General features: G+C 37.4%; 1 protein-coding gene across 3 annotated transcripts; it reads left to right on the top strand.

Annotated features, from left to right (window-relative positions):
• On the top strand, positions 1–26,123 carry SLC30A9 (solute carrier family 30 member 9). 3 transcript variants are annotated; one of them, XR_014945459.1, is made up of 18 exons: positions 1–260; positions 1,573–1,749; positions 5,487–5,549; positions 6,755–6,854; positions 7,549–7,641; positions 8,022–8,104; positions 9,506–9,564; positions 10,589–10,656; positions 11,524–11,626; positions 12,464–12,564; positions 13,555–13,690; positions 14,110–14,149; positions 14,545–14,616; positions 15,074–15,181; positions 16,243–16,408; positions 18,228–18,357; positions 20,535–20,648; positions 22,047–23,060. XR_014945459.1 is itself a non-coding variant. In XM_015862390.3 (18 exons), the coding sequence occupies exons 1-18, from the start codon at positions 164–166 to the stop codon at positions 22,089–22,091; spliced, it is 1,710 nt and encodes a 569-aa protein (XP_015717876.3). In that variant the 5' UTR covers positions 1–163; the 3' UTR covers positions 22,092–26,123. The 3 variants fall into 3 exon arrangements, 2 of the variants coding, with proteins under 2 accessions (XP_015717876.3, XP_085401612.1); XM_015862390.3 differs by having other exon boundaries at positions 12,464–12,519; positions 22,047–26,123; XM_085545486.1 differs by lacking the exon at positions 1–260 and adding an exon at positions 283–487 and having other exon boundaries at positions 12,464–12,519; positions 22,047–26,123.
• Positions 26,124–26,575: the final 452 nt, after the last annotated feature.

Raw genomic sequence — 26,575 nt, 5'->3', positions numbered from 1 at the left:
GGGTGTCGCGGCTCCGCCCACCGCCGGCTGCCGCCCGCGGTCGGGTCGGGGGGTGCCGCTCCGCCGGGCCTCCGGGCCGGGCTTTTCCGATGCTCATCGCCGCCCGTTTAGCGGCCGCTGGCGTGCGGCGGGGAGCGGCCGCGCTCCGTCCGAGCTCGCTGCCATGATGCCGGCCCTGTCCGTCCCGCGGCGGGGCTGCAGCAGCCTGTACCGGCTGTACGTGCGGTGCCAGGCGGCCCCGCTGCGCCGCGCCTGCCACGGTGAGTGCTCGGCCTCGGCGTCACCCCGCGTGGGGATGGGGGGCAAAAAAGAGCCGGGGCAGGTGCCGCTGAGGCAGCCGGGGCTGCGGCCGGCCCCGAGTGCTGTAAAGGAAAGCGTCCCTGGGCTGGCTGCTGTGGTAGTTGGGACGTAACGTGACAAACGTGCTTCTCACAGCGCTGCCTCGGCCTCCGGCGCTGCCACCTGCAGCCTTCCCCGCAAAAACATGGTGCGTGGTCCGTTTACCGTCATTCTATAAACTACAGTGCGCTCTAACAAGGCGATATAAGTCTGTAAACCAAGGCCAGGCCTTCCCTTTGGGCTGCAGGTGCAGCTTTCATGCTGTTACTTAGGGCTGAATTGCAGCACAGGCCTTCTTCTGTTGTGGCTGTTAGCGAACCTTTAAGGAGTGGTGCAGGCATACAGTAAGAAGTCTATCATCTAAACTATCATCTAATTTAGGGATATGATTTAGTGTAGGGTTGTTAGAGTTAGAGTACTGGTTAGGCTGCTGTTGGACTCGATGATCTTCAAGGTGTTTTCCAACCTGGGTGATTCTATGATCCTATAAACGTACCAACCAGTTTCCAAGCAATCCTGTCTCACTGGAGTGTAGGGAGCAGCACTGCCTGTGTTATGTCACGTATTCACTGCAATCTTGTACAAGCCTTAATCACTGAGGTCACTGAGTATTGTTTCCTGGGATTTTGTACACTTGCAACACCTAGCGTAGTTAGTTGCTAGAGCTTATTTGATGACTACTATTTTTCTCTGTAATGTTCAAGTCAGTGCACACACACATGGTGTTGTGTGTGCTATGGAGGGTAACAGTAAGAGTGACCATTTTGTTAATTGGTAACATACAGTTTGTACAGAGCGTGTACACAGTGAAGGGAAGTGACAGCACTGACGAATAGTTTTGTAGTGCTCTGGGTTTGTTCATTTACTAATAGTGGTGGGGTTTGTGTTCATTTGTTTGTTAAGGCTTTGAAGCAGTATGACTGGAACCAGGAGTTAATGTATCAGTAAGCCGGTCTTATCTAATAACTAAGTATCTCTGTCCCAACTTCACCTAGAGGTACTTGCCAGAGTGTATAGGGAAAAACAAACAACCACTTGACTGGAATGTAAAAGGGGTGTTTGCAGAGCAGCGAGGAAGTTGTGTTGTCTTCTGTGTTATGGATCCTAAGCATTGGTAAAATAAGCACCAATCAGTACTTTGAAGTTAATTTTCCATAACGTATGTTGGTATTTTTGGACCATTTTCTTTTAAAAACTGTTGTCTGAAACATCATTTTGTTTTCCCTCTGTCAGGATGGCAAACTTCAATGAAAAGTGGGAGCCTGTTTTGCTTTTTGCCATGCAATCGTCTGCCTGTGCAGCTGATGAGTCAAGTGAGAGTTTATACCTCCAATGGTCAGAAAAAAGATCTCGGATCAGAAGATAAAAATGTATCTACCCCTGAAGAGGCTGCGCGCAAAGTTGGAACAGGTACCACTGGGCTGAAGTAAAAAACATTTATATAAATGGGAAAAAAGAAGTGTGTGTAGCAGCTGATGCTCTTATTTCACTGCAATACTAGAGGTGCAGAATTCTAGTATTTGTTTCTTCTGGGCATCATTGCACCAGGGCAAGTTTAGGTTGGATATTAGGAAGAACTTTTTTACAGAAAGGGTAGTTAGGTACTGGAATAGGCTCCCCAGGGAGGTGATTGAATCGCCATCCCTGGTTGTGTTTAAGAGCCGTTTGGATGTGGTGCTCAGGGATATGATTTAGTGTAGGGTTTTTAGAGTTAGGGTTCTGGTTAGGCTGCGGTTGGACTTGATGATCTTCAAGGTCTTTTCCAACCTGGGTAATCCTATGATTCTATATATAAAGTTTCAAATATGTAAATGGTAAGGAATGCTGAAATTTACTCCTTTATTTTTGTAGTATTTAAAAGATTTATGTTTAAGAGTAATCAAAATTAAAATGTGGATATCAGCAGGGATTGGAGAACAAATAGAATACATGAATTTTATTTGGCTGCTTTGCTTGTTTGAATTGTTTCTGTGCTATTTCAGGCTTGCTGTATGAAATGGTCTAGTAATGAAGATTGGATGAGTGTAGATACTGTACACTGGGACTTCTCCTGATCAGGGCATAGGTGATTGGTGAAAGAAGGTTGAGCTGTTTCATATGTTAGAGTTCTCTGGTCTTGCAGTTGTGACACCTGCAGTGTTCACATTAAACACTTGATATAACAGACATACAGTCAAGACTCTGCTTACTTTTCAGTCTTGTGCTAGCTATGTACTTGGGAAATTCAGCACCGTCTTGTGCTTCCTCTGTCATAGCATCATTTATGTCATGTTAGCAGGTATTAGTTCTTATTTTAGTAACTTGTAAATTCCTGAGGCTTTGCAGTGGTCTTGAAAAGCTAGTAAGCATAGTCTGCTAAGAGTATTATTTTTCTAATGCTTGGAACTACAGAATTAGATCTTAGATGTTGCTCTAAGTGTAACAATAATTAGGTATTGTTTCCAAAGTTTGTAATCAAGTTTTAGAATAGAATAATACTTCTCCCACTTATGCTTCGTGGAAAATCTTGATCTGAAGGTGGTTGCTAAAGGATGAAAATCTTGCAAAAACATCTGCTCAAATACAGCAAAATGTTGTAGAGTCAATGGTAGTTGTTGGTGTCTTCTGGTTCTTCATATGCAGCTACTGTTGTTCTTGGAAGTCAGACATGTGGAATTTAGTCCAGCACTAATTGCTTTTGTGATTGCTGTAAACTTATGTAATTGGTGCCTGTTGTCCAAAGGAGTGTCCAGTCCCTCTCTGACTGTGCTGACATTAATGATGTTCGGGCTTGTTTTGTGTACAATTAGTTGCTCTCTTCTTCTGTGGAGGTTCGGGTAGACCAGTGAGCTGATCCTGCTCACTGTCTTCATGATCTCGAGGAGACATTGCCCTTGGTGGTAGCACAGCCTTAAATCCCACTGAGCCTTGAGGGTAGCTTCGCCATATGGTCACTGTAAGACTCATCTGTTGCTCAGGGTGAGTGTACGTGAAACTGCCCCTAGGAGAGTGGTTAGGCCCTGGAACAGGCTGCCCAGGGAGGTTGTGGATGCCCCGTCCTTGGAGGTGTTCAAGACCAGGTTGGACGGGGCCCTGGGCAACCTGATCTAGTAAAGGTGTATGTTTGGTGGCCCTGCCAGGCAGGGGGGTTGGAACTACATGATCCTTGAGGTCCCTTCCAACCCGGGTCATTCTGTGATTCTGCCCCATACAGATGTTATGTGTGTGTGTTTTGTTTTGAAGTTCACTTTGGAATGCATGTTGTTACTTTCACACTTCATATAGGGAGTGTTTTCTGGGGCCTAGTGGATGCAGCTTCATTCTGCATTATGGCTTTGTTACTGTTTGCTTTAAAAATAGCAATATTTTTTGATACAATTCTCCAAAGATAGTGTACTGTATATAATAGTTGCCATAATTTTCTAGTAACTTAAATGTTTGCCAAATAATGAACCTTTCATCGACCTCAATTTCTTAATCAGTAAAGCTGGGAAACACTTTTTCTGTTCATAGGATATATTAAAAAAAAAAGAAAAAATAGAGAGAAAATGTATTAATCATCATCAGGCTCTGCTTGCCTGCAAAACACTCTTAGTGAATTGAAGTATTTGATGTATATTTTTTCTTAACTGATGTACTATGATGTTTTTTCCGGTCTCTTATTAAAGACTGGTTTCATAAATGTCTGTTTTTCTTACTCATACTTTACAAAGTATAATAACATTACTTGTTAGTTGGTAATAAGTTACTGTCTGATGAAAAGATGCTTTTGTAGTCCAAGCTTTAAGAATATCTGACCTCTGCGTAATTTGAGTATCACATCAAGCTTGGGGCATCTCACTAATTAATTCAACCTTCTTGAAAAACCTTATTTTATTTTATTTTATTTTATTTTATTTTATTTTATTTTATTTTATTTTATTTTATTTTATTTTATTTTATTTTATTTTATTTTATTTTATTTTATTTTATTTTTCTTTTTTTTAAAAAAAATACCCTTCATTAAGATCAGTTTTAATTTTGTTAATGACTCTGGATGTGCGGCAGACTTCCTGGGTTACGAGTGTTAGTACATGAAAGGGTGTACATTGCGGTATTGGAATCGTCAGATTATTGTTCTGAAAACTATGTCGAGATGTATGAGATGAAGATGCAGTATTTTTGTAATATTTCAGTATTTTTGTAAATTTTAGTGTAGTACTTCAAATTTCTACTTAAAAATTTCACTTAAATTACAGGAATTTATTAATTTTTGGTATAATAAGATTCACTTCACAGTATTGTAAATTATATCTTGTTGCCTTCTTCTAGAGTCATCTCTTCAAACTTCTAAAAGAGCTAAAATCCTTTGTGGTAATATAACTCCAATTGCCGCTTTTAGTTTAATATTATTTATTTTAAATAGCAAGCTTTTTTTGTAAGTTAGAAGTCCCTTAAAATTGGACCACGTGTTGATCAGCAGTTCATAGAATCATAGAATCACGAGGTTGGACAGGACCTACAAGATCATGTAGTACAACCATCCTCCCTTTACGATACCTACAGAAAACCACTAAACCATATCTTATAGCTCCTTAGCCTCTTGAACACTGCCAGGGATGGCGACTCCACCACCTCCCTGGGCAGCCTGGCCACTCTCTGAAAGAAAAAGTTCCTTCTTATGTCCAGTCTAAACCTCCTCTGATACAACTTGTGGCCATTTCCTCAGGTCCTGTTTGTTGCCTGGGAGAAGAGGCCAAGCCCCTCCTCATCACAACCTCCCTTCAGGAAGTTGTAGAGTGCAATGAGGTCTCCCCTGAGCCTCCTCTTCTCCAGGCTAAACAATCCCAGCTCTCTGAGCCACTCCTCATAAGACTTGTGCTCCAGACCCCTCACCAGTTTCGTTGCCCTTCTTTGGACATGTTCCAAGGCTTCCATGTCTTTCTTGTAGTGAGGAGAAAGCACAGTACAGAAGTTGTGTTTATTAGTATAAAGCTTTTCATTTAAATTGCCTCCGTGCTTCATGTTTTGAGACTTCTAAATGTTGAAAGTCCAGGATTTTTTACAAATTGCCATAAGAGAAGGCAATATTAAGCTATAATCATACATTGATCAAACTCTTTATTATTCAAAATCAAATGACCCTAGGTGTTTCTACATTTGCTGTGATCTGTATTTTTCTTTTACAGGACGAGATACTGGCAATGCAGATCAAAAGCAGACTTTCCTTAAAGAGCCTATCCAAGTGAAAGGTAATGAAATACTTCATGTATTGTAACTTTACTGCTGTCAACTAGTGGTCAAAAAATGAAGTGTGTAGAGTAGCTGGCTTCTCTTCAGTTGCATAAAAAGTTGTGTGAATAACATCTTAAAAATACTTGTGTATCAGATTTGTTTGCTACCCAATTGTCAATCAATATGGCTCCTGAAAAAGTAGAGTATAAGAGTTTTCTCACCTGTTATGACAGTCTGTCCTCCCTGTATCTTTTAAGGTGTGTCCGTCCACCATTTCAGATATAGCGCAGCTAAGCTGAGTACTTGAAATACTTGATCTTCCCCAAGTCCTTATTCTAAATCTTCCTCCATTCCTTCTTATTGCTGAGTTAATCTAATCAGTGTGGTTTCTAAATATATTTTGACCACATGAACTGCCTAATCTGAGTGCCGTAGTGTTCTTATTTGTACTTGTAATAAATACTCTTTTGTCTTTACGTTGTGTAAAAACATAACTGGATAAAATAAAGGCATGTCTTTCTTTCATCATTTTAATTTGTCATGCTTGATTTTGCTCTATCTGTATTTTAAGATTTTATTATGTTGTTGTGAGTTATGCTATGAACTCTTGGGAGAGAACTTGATCAAAACAGAAATTTCTCTTTAAACTCCTTTAAATTAAGTATCTATGTATAGAAGCTGACTGAGAACACAGTAAATTCGATGCACGTTCTTTCCCGACTTTCTCATGTTCTTTAAAAATAAACAAGCTCATCAGATCATAGAGCTCCTCACTAGCAAGGTGAGGTCCTGTGCAGTCTGCAAAGGTTACAAACCTTACCTACAGAATTTGTTGTTGGGGAAAAAAAGAAACAGAGTTCTTTACTGCCATCTCATTTGTCAGAACAAGGCTTTCTGAACCGCCATACTTGAATGCTGTATTAGCAGCCAGACAGCATTTCTGACATTGAACTTGTTGGATACGTAGCTGACAGTGACAGTTAATTGTTAGGATGTTTGAGATCATTGAACTACCCATGTAACATTTTTGGAGATAGAATGATCCTATCTTTGGATATCTTTGTTTCCACAAGTGTGAATGTTTCTGTCTTTTCTTACACGTTTTATGCCTCTCTCACAAGTAGTAGTTCTTGGATCTCCACGTAGAGGTATCACAGATTGATATCACCTTGAATTGCATTTTGCAATTTCTGCTTCAGTCTTCTCTCTTTCTGTTTTTAAGTGAAAGCAGTCCTCAAAAAAAGAGAGTATGGACCAAAATACACGAAGAACAACTTCATTACTGGAGTCAGAGCAATTAATGAGTTTTGTCTCAAATCCAGGTATGATGGGTTCAGGTTGAAATTTAACTAATGAATACTTTTGCATCAAAAGTAATAACGAATTATTCTAAAGTGATTCTGCAACTTTTTTCTGAGCACTTCTGCAGAGTATATAGTGCTAAGTGGCTAAAGTTAGTTCGTTTACTTAGTGTTGCAGGACATTAGGAATCTAAATTAGTTTGTATGTCTCTTCAGTGGCTTCTTAATTAATTTACTTATATTTATATGAGCATAATCTTGGTTGAGGAGTGTCCACCTGTAGAGCAGTTAATTGCTGAAAACTTCATTTTATGTGAGGTCTGTAATTTAAAGTGAAATATAATCCACTTCAATGTGACCTAACTCCAAAAGTAATGTCTCCTATTCATTTCCAAGGAAACTGCAACAGATATAAAGAACAGAATAACGTTATTTGGTAGAGGAAATACTCAGCTACAAAATACTATTTTTTTTTCAGTATAATATTTCTAAATGGTGCTGTCTAAGCTGTGAACCCTCTTAGACAGCACTTGTATACAGTCAATTACATGCAGATCATTCACTGGAAATGTTTTATTGCTTTGTCTTCGATGTATAGTATTTTCATAGTGTGAGTACACAATCTGGACTTCTGACTGTGGGAAAATACACTCAGATTAAAATTTAGGATTAGAATAATACAACCTTTGCTAAACTGTTTGTCCACTTTCCTTAGTGATTTGGATCAACTGCGGAAAATTAAACGACGAAGCCCCCATGATGACACTGAGACTTTCACAGTGTACCTGAGATCGGATGTAGAGGCAAAGTAAGAGAATTTTTGTAAAGGAAATGTTTGGCTCATTTAAAATGGATTGTGTGTGAGAGAGAGCTTTTAAAAGTAAAGTTTAAAAGGACAACAATGTTTTCCATTTTCTTATTGAATACATTTTATTTCTTAATTTTTGTAACTGTAATTGAGTTTGAGGAGGCTGTGTTTCGTGTGTTCAGTGGTGAAACACTTCGCTCCTGCCTATCTCCCAGTGTTTTGTTCTGCAAAGTAATACAGGACTTCTTGTCAGAAGGAGTGATGTGATATTCTGTTTTTAGGAAAGTCATTTGTAACATAGTTAAACTAAAAAGCGGTTACAGGTCTGCTGTTTCATTGCATCAATAGAACTGTTGTTTAGATACTTCTGCTCTTCACAGGTCTCTTGAAGTTTGGGGTAGTCCAGAGGCTCTTGCTAGAGAGAGAAAACGACGCAAAGAGGCAGAGATCAAGTACAGAGAAAGTAAGTATAGAGTTTTCAAATTAATTCAAGTAAACAACAAAGTATGATTGAAAATCCACTACATTGTGAACATATTTGTTATTTTGTTGAGAATGTACAAACTTGGACTTACCAATTACTGAATTAGATTTTATAGCATATTGTTAGTGCAACTCATTACCATCTATACGGTGATATTCTGTTACTATCTCATTGTTTATTAATCATGTGATATACCAAGAACGTACATTGAGTTGAAATCTGTTGTCATACTTTGCTTCTAGGGGGGACTTTTCATTTCTGGATGATAAAAAAGGTTTGGGATTTTTCTTACTGAGAGCATTCCAAAGATGTAAAACTCATCTATATATTGTATTTTTAGCCACTTATTTTTCTTCTGAAATGAGTTCAGAGCCCTTTTGCTTCAGAAGGGGTAAAAACATACAAAAATAATCTTTTTGCTTAAAATTATTGTTGTAATCCTGGTATTATCAATTGCAGCTACAGTTAAATCAGTACAGCTTGTAATGGATTTGTTAAAATTCACTTAAAATCTCATGAGAGGTAATACTCCAGGCATACACTTTAAAATTATAGTTTTTTCTTAAAAAAAACCAACATATTGTTGAAACAATTTTGCCACCAGAATATGCTATTCATAGAATCATAGAATTACCCAGGTTGGAAAAGACCTTGAAGATTATCAAGTCCAACTGCAGCCTAACCACAGTACCCTAACTCTAACAACCCTCCACTAAATCATATCCCTGAGCACCACATCCAAACGGCTCTTAAACACAACCAGGGATGGTGATTCAACCACCTCCCTGGGGAGCCTATTCCAGTACCTAACTACCCTTTCTGTAAAGAAGTGCTTCCTAATATCCAACCTAAACTTGCCGTGGTGCAGCTTGAGGCCATTTCCCCTCGTCCTGTCACTTGTCACCAGTGAGAAGAGACTTGCCCCACTCTCACTGTAAGCATCTTTAAGGTCCTGGAAGAGGGCGATAAGTGTTTACTTTGAAGTTAACAAACAGATTTAGTGAGTGGAAAAAATACAGAAGTTGAGTCACGCAGTGAAACGTCCTCTCTTCTCCCCTTTTGTGGGACAGAAACTGTATTTTGCAATTTTCTCTCTGTATGAGATCCTTTGTTGGTTGAAACAGTGGCAATATGTGGGATCATAGCAGATTTTATTGGGCATTTTGTGTAAGCGTATAGTATTTATTTCTGATTAACAATATTGGGTGGGACTTTTTTACAAACAAAAATCCCTTTAGGAGATTTTATTTGGATAAGACTATCTAGCTTTTACTTGAACTCAGCTGCTGTATGGAGGAGGGGGAACAAAGTGACAAAACCTTAAATTCCCGAAGCTACTTGTAACTACAAAGTATTCATGGTAATGGTTTTGTGCTGCAGATTTATTTAGAAACCAAAGGCTACTGAAGGAATACAGAGAGTTCTTTGGAAATACTAAGGTATGTAAGTTTTGTTTTAATGTTTTTAACTAGAAAAATATCATGAGAAGTACTATGACAGTTAATAAAGGAAAAGAAGTTGTGAACCAGCTTCATAAACATAACTATAAGAACATTACGTGTAAGTTTTTCGTTTCTTTGTCAGTTGCCTTCTTGGTAACAAAATTGTGTCTTTGTTTGGATTCTACTTATATAATTGGGTATCCAACCTTTTGGCTTGCTTGGGCCTCATTGAGCAAACATGAGTGTCTTGGGCCTCATATATAAAATGTACTATGGTTAATGTATAAGTAATAAAACTTATTTTTTGTGTATTTTTCTTGAAACTTAAAAAGAAGAGAGCAACAGAAGCATAAAACTAGTGGGGTATTTGACTCTGTTTTTGTGAAACTGAAGCCTTCTGCGATGGAGGTGATTGCAGTCCTTAGTGAGTTCTTGGGGTGTTCGTCAGAGATTTTTGCTGAAATATGACCATCCTTAACAATAATGGTTCACAAACGCATGTATCGTTAAAAAGTGGACTGTGAGTTGGACGTGCCTGACCTACAGTCTATAAACACGTAGTATATACGCTGCTAATTTGAGAAAGTGGAGTGGGTTTCTTAAGGAAAAAACCTTCATACCAGTTCTTAGTTATGTGCTCTGCATTACTCTTGGCCTTTCCTCTTTGCTTTGGTGGATGTATTCCCTAGATTCAGGTGTTCCATCATGGTAGACTGATTTCTTCGTTTTCCTGCTGAACAGCTGGCTCCTGCTGTTATGGTTGCAGTGGCCCCTGGTGGAGGCTGGAGGCTCTGTTGGCTGTTTATCTTTTTTTATAGCCCTTCATTTGTAGTAATGTGTACGACCTCACTGCAGTTCAGTGAACACTCAGTAGTAAATTAATAGTCTTCAAGGAATGCGGCTTCGCTTTTTCAGTACAAAGATGTTATTGAGTAATTTGTTCAGTAGATGCTTTAGGAGATCTTAAAGGTTTGTCTACTTTGTTTCAGTAACTTGTTTTAACATTCACTTATTTTTACAGCCACGCTCCAGTGCAGCAGCTATGTTTTTCAAGGGACCAGGGAAGGTGGTAATGGTAGCTATTTGCATGTAAGTTTAAAAGGGAAAAGTTTTGGTTGTGCAAAGATGAAAAATATTGATTTTTATTATCCTGGAAAGGGGAACATTCTGTGTACTGAAGATGAAGATACTTGTGTCTCTGTAACTGGAGTTAATAGACGTGTTTATTTCTTGTTGGTGGGAAAGATGTTCAGTAAATACATTCATTAATACATGGAGATGAAAGTATCTCTCTGATCAGAGAAGAACATTTTTTTTTTTGGAGATGATTAAGTGATTTATTAGGGCTAAAACCACCATTATGACGGACATGCAGAGGCAGATGTTTGAAGTTGTTCACTCTTGCTCTCTGGGAAAGGAAGCTTTTAATCAATATGTTTTGAACAATCTTTCTTACGACAGCAGCAAATTTTCTGTTTCTGCTGTTATTCAGTACTGTGTATTACAAGTTTGAGTGAAAGAAAATGAAACTAATAATCCTGTTTTAAAAGAAATGAATGTAGAGAGTATCTGGCATCATTCATGAAAATATGTGAAGTTTTCCTAAGCATGTCTTAATGATGGCTGCCACTTATTTCTCATAAGACTGGTGCATTTGTAAAATATATATATTTAAAATGAAATATTTCTTTACTAAGACATTAATACAAAATGAGCAAAGCAGAAACTTACGGAAAAATACTTTTTTAGCTATTCTAGTTTTCTTTTGAAACAACATGCTTGTTGCCTAGGGGAAAAAACACAAATTTCACTTGATGGAAAACTTACCTCTGTCCTTACTGGGTGTTCCTGTAGTAAGCGGGAATGCATGATTGTACACTGCTTCTAGTTATGCTGAAAACATTAAAGACTGAATATTCAGAGGTTTTTAAGCTTATTTCTTCTCTTTATTTTCAGAAATGGGTTGAATTTTTTCTTTAAGCTGCTTGCTTGGGTTTACACGGGTTCTGCAAGTATGTTTTCAGAAGCTATACATTCTTTAGCAGACACATGCAACCAGGTGAGTTTTTCTAATGCTGCCTCAGTTAGCACTTCTAATTAAGTTTACCTGAATTTTAGTTGATGTGATCACCCCTCTCTGCCTTGATCCTTGCCTGTCCTGGACAAGAATGATATATTGGTCATCTTAGTGTTATTGCGTGCTTGTCCTCATACTTCAGCAATTAAATGTTAATTTCTTTTAATGTAAGAATAAGACAAATCAGAATGTGAATTCTGAAAGTTTATTTTAGAAGTAAGTTAAAGGAGGAGTAGTAATAATTAGAACTGTATTCATCTAGTGCATGCATCGTCAGACTTGAAACAAAGTTGATGTACAAAGTATACCTTCTTTATTGTTTTATCTGAATGTTAAGTAGAAAGACTTCTCCTGTCAAATATGGCAATAGAATGATAGAGTTTGCTTAGTCATCTCTTGGTAAAAGAATGCTGAGAATTATTAAATTATTGCTTTAAAATTATATTTCATTGCCATAGCTTTTGTATAATCCCTCTTCAAAAGGGATCTATTTAAGTGGTTTTGTTTCCTGAAAAATTGTGTTTCTTAACGCTGAAGGAGAGTGACAACACCTGTGATTACATGTGATGTTCACTTCAGGTTACAACTCTAAAATCTCTTGCAGTTATAATTAACAATTGTTTTGTGGGAAGGAAAAGGATGACATCTGGTTAACAGTTATGGAGGGTTATGCTCCAGCTCTGATAAAACATGAAGAAAAAAAGCATGTATGCAAATCAGCACATTGCATTTGCTTTTATTTCTCTTTCAAGTTCAGATGAAACAGAATATTACTAATATTTTTTTCGATTGATTTTTTTTGTATTTTGTCCTAAATAGGCATTGCTAGCTTTGGGCATCAGTCAGTCTGCAAGGACGCCTGACCCCAGTCATCCGTAAGCTTTTGGAGTAAATAATGGTTTCAGTAATCATATGTAGGAGTAAGATCAGCTTTGTGCAGTTCTTATTCTTGTTCTATGTGCCATTTTTATATCATTTCTGAAATGCTTGTTATTTTTAACATGGGGGGAAAAAAAAAGAAAAGCAAATGGATTTCTGCCAAACTGCAGGACTTCTAGCTTCAATGGCTTGATATGTGTTATATTTAATGCTTTTTGTTATGTGTTTTGATGTGCACTGTTTTAATTGGCTTTATTCCTTTTAAGCTATTTTGTGCTCATCTGCCTCTTCCAGTGGTTAGATTTATGTCATTTTTATGTATTACTCACATGACTATTAACATTTAAAATACAAACAACAACAGCCCCAACAAAGTGGGTTTTGTTGTTGTTTTTTTCAAGCAAACTATTTGTGCTGCAAGAAGAGGTGTTTGACTCAAACTACTGTTTGCTCTTAGCTAAGTAACAGGTTTTAGTAATAGTTCTTACAGCTCTGTGAGCATTAGAAGCTACCATCTCCATGATTCTTCTGTGCTGGTATTACATACTACTATTTGAATATTTCTGAGAGATGTACTGTTCTAGTAGCAGTTAATATCAGTACAGGAAGGTACACTTTGATGTTGCTTTACCTCTTTCCTCTGCTCATAACAACTGCATGCATTAAAGGTTTGCAGTTAGCTGAAATGAAGATGTCCAATTTTCTTCTTCCCTTTTCATTAGCAATAAAAAATGTATTGACTAGCTGCCTATAAGGTGAGAGTTTTTGAAGTAGCATTTCAGTATCATGTAAAAGTGACATGATTTTTTTTTAATGGTAGTTACAAAAAAGCCCACGCCCCTTCAGTCTTTATCTAAGAGCTAGTACAGCTAGTGTAGTTTGTTTAAATAGGAGTTAGGCAAATATATATGCTTGATGTCTTATTACGTACTTGATAACTTTTTTTGAGTGGTCGTGGAGAAAGCTTGTAGACATGTTTGCAGAGATGTGGGATCTTATTTTCCTAAATCACTTTCTTTATTTATCTCCAGGTATGGTTTCACAAACATGCGCTATATTGCCTCCCTGATTAGTGGGGTGGGCATTTTTATGATGGGCGCAGGACTTTCTTGGTATCATGGGATCATGGGCTTAATCCACCCTCATCCTATAGAATCTCTTCTCTGGGTAAGCTAATCTTGTTTTGTTATTATATCTGTACATGGTACTGCTGACTCAATAGAAAGTAGTGGCACCCTCTGAAATTCACTTCTGGAGTCATTTTGAATCCCAGCACTGTTAACTGAAACCATGACCATGTTTTGAGGGGAAAAGAGTCTTGTTAAACTGTAGCAGATGTTACAGAAAGACAGCTATTCTTTAAACCCTGCCTCTGCCCTTCTTGCCTCCCAAGATCCTTTTCTCTTTTACAATATATTGCATGTTTCAAGTATTGTTGGTTGCATGATCACTTTTGTTTTTCTGTTTATGAACAGGCAGGGTGTCTAATGTCATTCTGGAATGCAGCATTAGGGTAGTCTGTGGTGAAGAGGTCAATATGACAATAACTGAGACTTCTTTTTCCATCCCCACCCCACCCCATACAGGCATACTGCATTTTGGCGGGGTCGTTGGTATCTGAAGGAGGTATGTAGCTCCAAGCAATATATCTACTGAAATATTCTTAATGTCTGAGACTGTGCTGTATTTGCCTATACTCAGTCATTACTTACACAGCAGTAAAGTTCTGAACTCTTTTGGTGACAGTTGTGCTAAACAGAAGAATTGGAAAACTTTGCTTATCTATTTGTAAAGCATTTGAAAGCATAAGTAGCATTTTAGGTATTTAACTATCCGTGTAGATTAACTGATGATTTGTGTGGGGAGGTGTGTGTAGAAAAGGATGCTTTCTGCTTTGTCAAAGAATTGTTAAATAATCAGAGCTTTCTTGATGATCTGTTGTGATGATACAAAGAAGTCTCCCCCCTTTTCAAAATGAACACCTCTAACTTTTTTCACCAGCTACTTTGGTCTTGTTTCAGCTACTCTTCTCGTTGCTATAAATGAAATCCGCCGGAGTGCTCGAGCCAAGGGTCTGTCATTTTATCAATATGGTATGTGTCCTTAGAGCAGTAAGATAATGTGATTATTTAAAACAGAATCTATTTGCTTGCATTTGCATAGTTATATTTAGAAATATTTTTGTCCCTTCACTTCCAATTTGCCCTTGCTTTATTGGTTTGTTTTTTATTCTAGAAAGAAAGGCATCTTACAAATTAGATGATAACCTGTTGATTTAAGTAGCAGTACTTAATTACTCTTACTGAATTACTTGTATTTAAAAAAAAAATACTGCTTTACCCTTTTCAAATGCTTCCATGATATACACTGGGTTTGTTCTCTTTATTCTTGAACGCTTTGTGAAAGCGTATAGAATTCACAGTTTACAACTATATAGTTATGGAATCTTTTTGTCTAATTTGATAGTGTTAATGTCGTTCATAGAGTGCTATGCAGAATGTAGTAAGACTAAGATTTCCAAAGTGGTCTAATTTTTTTTTGTGTATGCAGTCGTGCAGAGTCGTGATCCCAGTACCAATGTAGTGTTGCTGGAAGATGCTGCTGCAGTTCTGAGTGTGGCTGTAGCTGCTACCTGTATGGGTCTGACTTCTTTAACAGGTAAAGTTCTGCCTCAAATTGAGGCAAGCTGAGTATGAATTTCTTCCTGTTAATTATATAAAACACAGAGTATTTGGCTGGCATTGATTGACTTAAATATAGCTCTGCTCTGATGCCTGAACTTAAACTTATGTGGGTTTTTAGAGATTTATGCTGTTCTCTGATCTGGTTTCCAGTAATTTGAGTTAAAAGTATTTAAAAAAAATAAAAACTTGTCTGTTTTTCCTTATGTTTGTTATTAAAAGGATTAGGCATACAAAAGTGCTTGTCCATGAATGGATCTAACTTTCTTTTGAGCTGTTTTTGTGGACAAGCTAAGATAGTTTAAAAATAGACTTCTTATAGTCACGTATTTAAATTGCATATTCTACGTAATTAGAGCTTCTGTAATCAGTGGTATTCAGCTGCATGTGCATGTTGGGTGGTATTTAAGGAAGCAGTTCTTTTCTTCCTTTTGATATGTAATGGTGTTAGTATTATATTTTGATTTTAATAAGCGTTCTCGAGCAATGTGGCAAACCCAAATCATGCATCATCTGTATAGCAGCTGCTTCAAAATCTGCTGTTTAATGTCTGTTATATAAATACTGTGTTCCTGAAATGGTTAATACTTTAAGGGCTTTGAGTTGATAGGAAAAATCATGTAGGAAATCTGTTTTGTTTTCTATCAAAATGATAGCTATATAATTAACTTCATAAAACAATGCTGCTTCACTGATAAAAGAACAAAGATGTTTGGTTGGGCTGTTACCTATGTTTAAATGTATAAACTTAAATCTGCACCCAGAAACCCAAATAACTGAACTGCATACTCTGTATTGCAGTAGAAAGGAATATACGATATTTTCTGTCTGAGGGGGAAGAGGAACTTGAGGCTTTATTTTACGAAAACTTTTTTCTTCTAAATTCCTCTCATTGATTGGTATTAAAGAATTGCTAATGCCCAAAATTAAACAGAAAACCACGCCTGAACAAACTGTGTGCTCCTTTCAGTGGGAAATCTGAATTACCTGCTATGTTTTAGAAATGCACTGTAAGCTAATTTGAGATGTCTCGTTTAGGAAACCCATACTATGACAGCGTGGGGTCTCTTGGTGTTGGAACTTTGCTAGGAACTGTGTCAGCATTTCTGATCTACACTAACACTGAAGCCCTGCTGGGACGATCTATTCAACCTGAACAACTGCAGCGACTTACTGAGTTCCTGGAAAGTGATCCTGTAGTAAGGTGAAAATCTTTGCAACTCAGAAATTCTACTGAACAGCAATAGCAGGAAAACAACATTGGGGAAAAATCATTGGCGCACTTAAGAGAAGTCTTCTTGTTTTAAGGTGGAATCTTCCGTATTGAGATTATAGAATGTTAATTGTTACTAACTTCTGTGCTAAAGATTTTAATAAGTGAACGCTCCTACCTCAGATGCTCTACAGCTGAAAGGAGACAGTGTGTGTGTAACAGCAGTTACACTAATTCCCAGAGCTGTCACATGACTTGATTGAGAAGGCTGCGACAAATGTAGAAGTAACTTCAAATACATGAAATACTAGCACAGAAATGATTCTGCAGTGTTGCTTTTGTAGCTTATAAGACTTAAATGTTTTAATTGTGTGTTACTGCTAATATTCAGTATGTTCAGTAGCATCTGCCACTGACGTGCTGCAGTAATGTTATGGTGGAATAGATTCTGCATGTTAGATGCTTACAGAATAAACGCAATGCTAATGTCTCTTTCTTTGGAGATTTGCAATTGGAAATAACAAACTTACAGCTCATTGTAATTCCAAAATCTTGCATAAATGCTTTTTAAGGAGCTGTTTTGGATTACTTCAACCCTATTAGCCTTAATTTAGAAGCAAAACACTTCTGGTTTTCATATCGATCTTTAGTTGTGAGTATGTTTCTGAGTAAATCGGCTACAATATTTTAGGGTATTTATTTGTTTATCTGTAGTCAGTGCTGAGGTCTGAAGGAAAACAAACAAAGACCTTTTCAGCTATTCCTGTGTTAAAGTCCTGCATTGTCAGGAATGCTTCAGAAATGTCTGAACAAATTTCAGAAGTTTTCTGCAATTCACGTCCCATATTTTAGATTCTGCTTTTTTCTGGCCTGGATGGAAAAATCTGGAAATTTATCATGCAGTGACAATTCTATTTGTGTTAAGGATAAAGTAAGTTTTTGTTAGTCTAACTAGGGAAGTAAAGGCAGAAGAGTTTCATTATTGTTGTTTCAAAGCATTGCACTGTTGAAATGAACCACAGCATATCCAGATCTAAAGTTTATTTGTATCTTGTCCCTGAAAAATATAGGGCTTTTTGTTTATTACCTCTATTTGTGCATCATGGAACTTAAGTAACAAACGTGAGTGAAGCTGTACAATAAAAAAACCAGAAGGATTCAGTTGTCCAAAATATTGCAACATTCATCTGCTAAGGACCTTTAAGTAAATAAATGTTGTAACCAGTTACAAACAGCGGTACTGTGATTAGTCATGATCGGTTATTTAGTATGATCAAAAATGAGTTCCAAACACAACATCCAGAACTTTTTCACGTGTTAAGTGTAGCTTGGAATAGAAAATTCTCCCAACCACACCCGTACAAATTGTGCATTTAGCTTGGAAAGGACATTTCTGTAACTGCAACGAGTCCTTCCAGTAACTGCCACAAATCAGCTCGTTGTTCCTTACCTCAGAACTGAGGATACTGAAAGATTTTTAAATAGCTGCATTTACGTGTTTTTAGTTCCAGAATACATTATGTTTTAGAGTGGAGGAAAGCACAAAACCTTCCGCGTGGTATCAGATAAGTTGAACTTAAAAGCTGAAAGCTTATTTTTAAATTCTTTTTCAAATACTACATATCCAGTTCTAATTCTACCATGCTTCTCGTAGTCTGCCTTTCATTGTAGCCATCCCTTTAATAGATGGGGATACTTGCGTTGGCGTAGCAGGTGCCTGTGGGAGTGTTAAATATAAATCAGTATTTAATGGAAATGTGTGATGACAAAATGATTTTACTAATTTCAAATTCAAAAATGACTGTTTCAGAGCAATTCACGATGTTAAAGCCACAGACATGGGAATGAGCAAAGTGAGATTCAAGGCAGAAGTAGACTTCGATGGACGGGTTGTTACACGTTCTTACCTGGAAAAACAAGACATTGAACAGCTGCTACAAGTATGTTTAAACAAAGTGATTTTGTAACTTCCAGCATTTGATTTTGCTTTGCAGCTTCAAGTATACTTAAACATTTTTCAAGTAGATGAGACGTTAAAATGACTTCTTCATTTTGGAGGTTTGCAGATGTCTTTACTTTGTGTTAATGAATCTGTATGCAGAATTGTAATGATGTGCTACTGAAATAGACCCATTTCTGGGCTTAGCGGGGCTTGAGTAAGAAGGAGGGCAGATTTTTAAGTCAATTTAGAAAAATGCAGGTCTGTCTAAAATCATTCTGGTGAGAATACAGTTCATCACATAAATGTTTTTTTAAATTACAAGAACTTGAGACAAAGCTAGAAGCCTGTCACCTAAGAATAAGCATGTTCTTTGGCATGGTTATTTGCCTTGGGTGCTAAAGTTGCAGTGGCAGTTCACGTATCTTGCCTTTCAGGCTAGACTTGAATATGGATTATTTGCATGGTGTGATTCAGCATTTTGACAGCATTCGCATTCATCAGTTAACCAACCTCGATGTCTCTGATTCTAGTGTAGTTCACAGAAGCTTTTTTAAAATCCCTCCCTTCAGTACTGAAATGCAAAACCCCTCTGAGTTGAATTTTACATGGTAAAGCTATGAAGTCTGAAGAATAATCTATCTAAACTACAGGGGGAATTTTAAGTAGGCAAAATCTTTTGCTTACACATCTATTTTCACAAGTGACTACTTATTATATGCATTTGCTTGTGTAGCTATCAGATTTGTCTCTGCTGTCCTTTCAAAATGAAAATTTGATGTCTGTGTTTTATGTGTGTCCATTGAAGATGACTTAGCAGTTACATGAGTTTACGTGTAATTACTGCAAGTCTTTAAGCCGTAAGTCCATGTTTCAATTTTTAAAACATACCACCCTTTAGTAACAGTAGAAGTATATATGTATGTGTGTGTACATTTAGAGAGAAAGCAATAGGTGATATGTTCATGTATTGGATTTCAGTTTAATATGTTTTTTGGAAGGAAGATTGCTATCAGATTTGTGCTACAGGGAACGCAGGTTTGCTTGATTTTTATATTGCCAAGTCTGAGTTAGTTTGTTTTGCTCTTGCAGCTGTTCAGTAGTATCCTTGTGCCAGCTATGAAACCATCTTTAAAGGATAGCCACTTCCAGCAGGACATGGTCATCCATAGTCAAGGGCAGACATAATGCTTGCCTTTTTGTCTGTGTTCCTTTGAATTACTAGCTTATCCTGTAATGCTATCAACACTGCTCATTCTGAAGTGGTAAAATTTATCAGTTGAAGTGCTGTCGTTCAGATTAATCTCACTTCTTTTGCTTGTTAGACTTGCCCTTGTCATAGTCCAACATCAGTGGGATTGGGGGATATTTTTAAGCCAATTCCAGTACATTATTAGTCTCTTCTGTCCCATTAGTCTACAACTGAAAACAAAGCTGTTGTTTTGTTGTTGTATATATGTGATGAATTAGCTATTTTACCGAGTCTTACCAATCACCTATCTGTCCTATAATGTACCTGTATTATCTACTCTATGGCTGAGATACTGAGGACAAATGGCTTCTGGTCAGCTTAATTCTTGGGTATAAGAGCTCTAAGGAAATCAAGGGGCATAACATACTGTCTTCCTTAACCTTATTGTTTCACTTTGTTATGCACTTGATCTCTTGGTCTTAGTTCTTATCAAACTGTCTTTGAGTATTTTTCATATTATCGAGTAGCAGTATTTGCAGCAGCTTTCACAGTAATTGTTGTGGGATATAAGACGAGTAGGCAATGTGATTCTCAGGCTAAGCAGTGTATGGATAAGCAGGAATGCATGAAAATGATGAAAAAATACAGTATCCTGCTTTGCCAGCAAGTGATACCCTAGAAGCTTCCAGAAAATGAATGAAATTCTCTAGGCTCAGTTTGCAAATAAAGGAGGAAATGAAAACTATATGTCAAATGGAGGTGTAATGATGAGCCAGCTATTTGCATCAAATGGGTATACTTTTGTGCCTTTGATATGTCAGTAGGAGATGTTTTGAAAGGAAATGGTAAAGGCAGATAGGTTTTTTCTGTTTCTTTTTTGCATTTCCATTCCTATTAAGCATGTCAGAACCCTCTGCCGGGTTATTTCTAACACTGTCACCACCCCCCACCCTTTACTTAACCTCTTAAATCTGATTTCTTGCAAGGAAATTCAGCAAGTGAAGACCCTAGAAGAATTAGAAGCGTTCATGCTTAAGCATGGAGAGAATATCATTGACACGCTGGGAGCTGAAGTAGACAGACTTGAGAAGGACCTAAAGGTAAAATTTAGCTGTTTAATGCAGAATACATATTCTGATATATATATCACTGCTTACTCTTCTTGGGATTGTTTATGTAAATACAAGAGAGGAGAAGAGGTGGTTGATTTTGATGCCAGCTCTCTTCCTGTAGTTTCCCTGAATTCTGAACAGCAGCAAAACCTTGTTTTGTTTTGCATTTGGGTCAGTTTTATTTATAGAACACAGCTTTCAATAAAATAAGGCCAGTGCCCCTGTAAATGCTGGAGTATTCTTGTAGTGTCAGGTTATTTACAGGCAGTGAATTTTGTTTTGGTTGTGAAGAAGGAAATTTCACATTATTTTTAATCTGGTGCTTAGCGTTCTGTCAAAGCTGATATCACTGTTTGGTGAGAGCTCAAATCACTCAACTTATTCTGCTCATGTTGAAACTGAACAGTATTCACTGCTTTCATAGGCCTGTCTTAACTGTCTCATCATCTAAGATTTAAATGCATTTTGGTTAATGCAACAAAGAATCATTGCCATTTTTAAGTTCCTACTTATTTTGTGGTTGTTAATTTTACCTTTTGTGACACAAATGTAGAGCTGTATGTATACTGATCGCCAGACATACTCAGTAGTGTTATGACCATCTTTTCCCTTGATCTGCAGGTTCTTCTCAAGAGCACATTTATGCTTGCCTATCATTTTTGATTAGTACTCTAGTTTTAGTTTATACCCTTAGAGTGGTGCTGTTTATAAATCATAGTATTTTGGGGATGTAATTGCATCAGCAGATCCAGTTCTTCATGGTGTTTAAGCTGCAGGCTCATGACTAATTATTTTATTAACGTGAATACTGGGATTTGGTATAGTTGGGGATTTCAGATTCACATGGCTTTGAAACTGGTGATTTTCAGTATATCTATTGTGGATTATACAATCCATGTAATGAAAAATAGAGTACTGGAAAGTGCATATGTCTTAATAGAAACAGTGTTTTGAGTCTTCATAAATAGCTTTGATGACACATGAGAAATTATTTCAGCAATTATCCATTGTTCTGGAAATTACTTGTTACGTGCAAGTCTATCACTTTAAGTATGTTTTATTTGGGCAGTTTTCAATGTAAAAACTAAATGCCTTTTAAAAATTGCAGTAGCTCTTTCATACATTGTAAAGCATGAGCTAATTCAGTTGTGAAGTTAAAAAATATTTGTCTCATAAAAAGATGACTTCGTCTTCATAACAGCTCAAGGTATTGGCTCTATTGGTTGAACCTTGCTTTAAAATCATTGATGTTCCCAGGAAAAGGAATTTGTTATCCAGCTGCCAGCATTGTACTAGAAATCAATTATCTGTATTTAGATGCGAAAGTGTTGAATATTTGCAACAAAAAAGTAATTTTTCTTCATTTTTTTTTTTTTTAAATTTCAGCAACGTAATCCCGATGTTCGTCACGTGGATTTGGAGATACTATAGACATAGCAGAAGAAACCTTTAAGTTGATAGCAATTTGGGAAGAAGCCATAGAAATGGCTGAAAAGCTTCTGAAATGACAGTGACCTCAGCAGTGTACCTCGCTTTAGCTTGCAGGCTTCCCAGACTGTTAGCTTCTTAGACTGCTTCTTTTTCTGGAAGAGCTTTAGACTCGCAGTCAAAAATTTCCATGACAAATCCACTTGAAAAGCTACTTGACTTAAATTCTGCTGGAGAATCTGTCTGTTTACTGCAATTCGGAACTTCAGAGTTGAAGTTTAGATAGGCAAACGTAACTGCCTGAAAACACACAGCACACTTAGTTTTTCCATTCGCGTCCCTTTGCAGTCAGTTTGCACTTCTTTAGTTTCTTTCAAGATATCATTAAAGGTTCTTGGGAGATATTAAGATTAGCTACGATGAGTTTGTTCCAGTGGAACCTGCCGACCTTAAACTAATAGTTATTTTTCAGCTGTGTGATTGTTCCACAGTTTTTCTTTCCTATGAGATAAATTCCTTCAAACAGGCGCTGACCTTCTCTCAATTACCGTGACCTGGAAACCTTTTTGCCACTGTTTTGATTACCAACAGCACTTCAGGGATAAAAAAAATCGGGTTTTTCTCCTTGTTGGATTCAGCTGTATGTGATCAGCCAGAGGATGCTGGGTTACCGTGAAGAAAAAATTGAGAGGTTTCAGTGAATTTCCTCTGTTTAAATTCCATTCTTTTCTTTTTCCCCCCCACCTTCTTCAGTTATTATTATTATTGTTTTGTAAATATCTTCAGATGTAATCTGGGAGACGCAGTAGTGTTTAATGAAAGTTACCTGGCATTTTTGGCTTTTTATACTTTTAATAAGCAGTATTGCCAGAAGTGGTCATTGCTTAGAAGATGTAAGAAATGTATTTGGCAGTAATAATAGTTGAAAAATGTATCAGAAATATTTATAATTAAACACTTGAAGAGATTGTATTTTTTATTTATTTACTTGTAGGTATTTTCCATTATCTGAATTCTAAACTACGTACTTTGTGGTTGGTTGGTTTGTTTTTTAAGGCCATGCTTGTCTGAGAAAGGGGAAGAATTGTATCAGTGGTCCTCAACAATCATGAGATAATGCGATAATAAGTGCCTAGCCTTTACAACTTTGAAATCCACGATTCTAGCACTATACAAAATCAGCTTAAAGGCTTTCTGCAGTGGGCCCCCAAGTCATACCAGATTCTTCAAGAAGCAGCTGTTTAATAGAGGCAGCGATCATGCAAATGGAAATGTAAGTGAAATGACTACGTATAAATAGCTGAGGAAAATCCTTTATGCACTTTAAAATATTTCAGCAAAACAGGAATTCTTCATGGGTGAGAGGTGGTATTAAGAGCTTCCTACTGATTCTGTTCCTGAGCAACGATGGATTGCCTGACAGGAGAGATGCTGATAGGAAGCAGGTCCTCAAAAATCAATTTATTAATATTAAGCTACAAGCATTGCAGTCATGGAAGTCAGTAAGTCCAGATTTGCCTAAAAGCTTTTATTTCTTTTTCATATTAATTACCATTTAGCAGTGAATTAGAAGAATTTATACTGGCATACCCTTTTGCAACTGAGAAATGCTTTGCTTGCTGGTCATTTTATGCAGGAGAACATTCCAGAGCTTATCTGAGGATAGTACAGTACAGTACTATCTTCAGTACTATCAGTACAGGTACTGGAGATGTACCTACAGTAGCTGTAGGTAAAGGTATCCCTGTCCCTTAATTCCTCTTCCTCAGTGGCTTCTTCATTAGCTTCTTATGGCTAATCCGGGAGGCACCATTTACCTGTTTGCTCCCACTGTAGCACCTGTTAGTATATAGAAGCCTGATGATTTGAAACATGTTTAGAGAAAGATTTTAAAGGTAATTTTGCAGATGTACCATATCAAGTAAATACCACTTACTTTAGCACATTATAAATCATTTACCTTTCTCCTCACTCTATGGCGTGAACTTCATCTCAACTCATTATGCACTCTGCTCGTGTTAGTCTTATTCATGAAGAGCACTGGAATCAGATAAATGCATCACCTCTTTCCTACTTACTAGAATCTCTCTGTGGATTTTGAATTTGAATAAACACTTAAATTGTTATTCCAGAAATGTTAAAAACCTCAAGAGGACTAAAACTGGGAAAATCTTTCTGTGGAGAGGTTATAGGAGGCAGTCAGTGTGATGTAAATGATCTCTGTTGCTGGCATCTTTAGACTGGATTTCTTTATCTGAGTCAGAAATATGCCCACATCCACATCTTGTGTTTGCATTGCAAGAAGAATCTACACGTCTTTGTCTCCCAGTTGTATTATTGAATATATGGGTACGGTATGTTAAATTTAAGAAAGTAGTGCTTGAATGGTTTGGGTAGATCGTGGTTGCATAGATTGAGGATCTGTTTCCATTATCTAAAACGGATCTGGATGGTGGTGTACCACAAAAAAGCAGAGGAGTTTTGGCAGTTCTTATAAGCTTATGTGTCTTGTTGGGTGAAAACATGGATCGATTGGGCTTGTCAGATGGGAAAGGTAAGATGATTCCAGGTTGTTATGTTCATGTGTGTTTATAATAATGATTTGCAGTCTGTTTTTAAAAGTTTTGCTGTTTTTACTACTTTGAAGAAAAGTAAAAGTTTGAGGGATGTGAGTCCGGTGCTTCATTTCCTTTTAGCTTAGTGTTCGGCTGGGAAATGTTCATTAATCCATTTACATGATGGAACTGAAGAAAACTTGTCAAGTGTGGAGGAGCAGACTTTTCTCCTTGTCAGAAATACAACTCCATGGTGACTCTTTTGGATGGCTTTTAAGCAGTATTGAAGGAGCGAGGATTTAGCTAACAACGAAGTTATATTGTAGTATTGTGATCAATAAATGTTTAGTCTTCTAAGTGATTTATTTTTGTTGGCAGGCTTTACAGGTTTTAGTTTTATAAGCTGCGTTCAAAGCACTGCTGCCCTCTGCTTTGGAGTTTGCTCATTTGTTGTGGTGTGTCTCACGACTGTGAAATCTGTGCTATTTGAGGAGGACTGTCTTAGTATTCCAATATACTCAGTGATCGTAATGTATTTTAAGTCGAAGTTGGCTGGATGCTGATACATGTTTTCCTTGAGAATTTGGTTATCATTTTAGCCGACTTTTCCTTAGAAAAAGAAGCAAACGTGGCAGTACGACAGTGAGATATGGGCTACCTGCAAAGAGTTTTAATCCCACAATTAAATTCTCAGTTAATGAGCAATGTGAAGAGAGGTGGCTGATTTCAGTCCCCCTCCCTCCTCACCTGCCCCCCAGTAGTGAAAACTCATATAGTCATAGAAAACTTGGTGTCACACGAAGGGTAAGACTGGTCATACTTCCGCATTATCAGTGTTCATAGCGCTGTTATGGGGACAAGGTGTCTGCTGGAACAGTGAAATACAACTCCACACTAATGTAAGCTAAGCCTGATTTTTTGCGACTTAACCTTAGATTGTATTTAAAGCATTTTGAGGTTGTGATCAGCTGCTTCAAATCTGAAGGCAGAAGAACAAAATTATGCAACGTTGTGTAAATGATGTAAATACAAAGCCTTTTGTAAGCTTCTCTTCCAAGTAAAGACACTGAAAAAGGACGCGAGATGAAGTGTCTGAAATATACCTGTAGCGTTTGGGAGGTGTGTTGGGTATTGCCAGAACTGCCAGAAAGTGAGGAAACCAACAGTGAGGATATTCACTGGTGGTAGAACTTTCAAAGGGCAGCCTCATAATTGAAACATGTTTTTCCATGCAGCCTCTTAATCAAAATTGTTCTCTATCCCCCTTCTGCGCCCTTCTGATGCCTGCTGGTGTGTTGGCTATTCCATTCTCTCTTGGTTACTTCGTATTAGTAGGGAGAAGTCAGTTTGATTTGTGAGGTGTAGATATTGAAGTATTTATCCGCATATGTTTTCTCATGTAATTATGACTGAATTTGGTACACCTTGTAAAATGTCTGGAAGCTGTAGTTATTCAGTAAAATGTTCCATAGCAGGTAAAGGTTGTGTTCCGTTAATTGAAGCAATTTCATGTATAGTTTTGAAGGTGGTCAGTAACAGTGACTGGCTTAAGGCGGTTGATGGTGATTTGCCACATTTCTGAATTAAAAGTGCAGTTACGGATGCAAAAGTAAAGTTATATCCATCTATCTGTACTGGTTATTCAAACTGCCTTTCAATACTAAGAGCATGCATTCCATATACCAGTAACCTGCCTGGAGTAGCCAAGCTGTATTTGTTAATACTTTCTTCTTCACTGGCTGGATCTCTCAAGGTTCTGCTGTACCTTAATGTGTGGTGTTCAGATTGTGAATGACTGTGTTGCAAACTCATTTCCCATGCTAGACAACATTATTTCTGAGTGGTGGTTCCACTGCCAGTGGGGTGGGGTGTGATTGGTTTTCTTTGTTTATTTTGTTCTGTTCTATTTTTAATGAACCAAATGGCACAAAG

Source organism: Coturnix japonica, chromosome 4 (genome assembly GCF_054131305.1).
Source record: "Coturnix japonica strain WE chromosome 4, WE-NBRP24, whole genome shotgun sequence".
Taxonomy (NCBI): domain Eukaryota; kingdom Metazoa; phylum Chordata; class Aves; order Galliformes; family Phasianidae; genus Coturnix; species Coturnix japonica.
The sequence above is the reverse complement of the archived record's forward strand: the minus strand, read 5'-3'. Positions and strand labels throughout refer to the sequence as shown.

What these genes read in the sequence shown, in the direction of transcription:
- SLC30A9 (XM_015862390.3), top strand. Translation starts at nt 164, where the DNA reads ATGATGCCGGCCCTGTCCGTCCCGCGGCGGGGCTGCAGCAGCCTGTAC. An exon ending in CTATAGAATCTCTTCTCTGG is followed by an intron (nt 13,691 to 14,109) that starts GTAAGCTAATCT and finishes CACCCCATACAG; the next exon opens with GCATACTGCATTTTGGCGGG. An exon ending in GGGTCTGACTTCTTTAACAG is followed by an intron (nt 15,182 to 16,242) that starts GTAAAGTTCTGC and finishes TGTCTCGTTTAG; the next exon opens with GAAACCCATACTATGACAGC.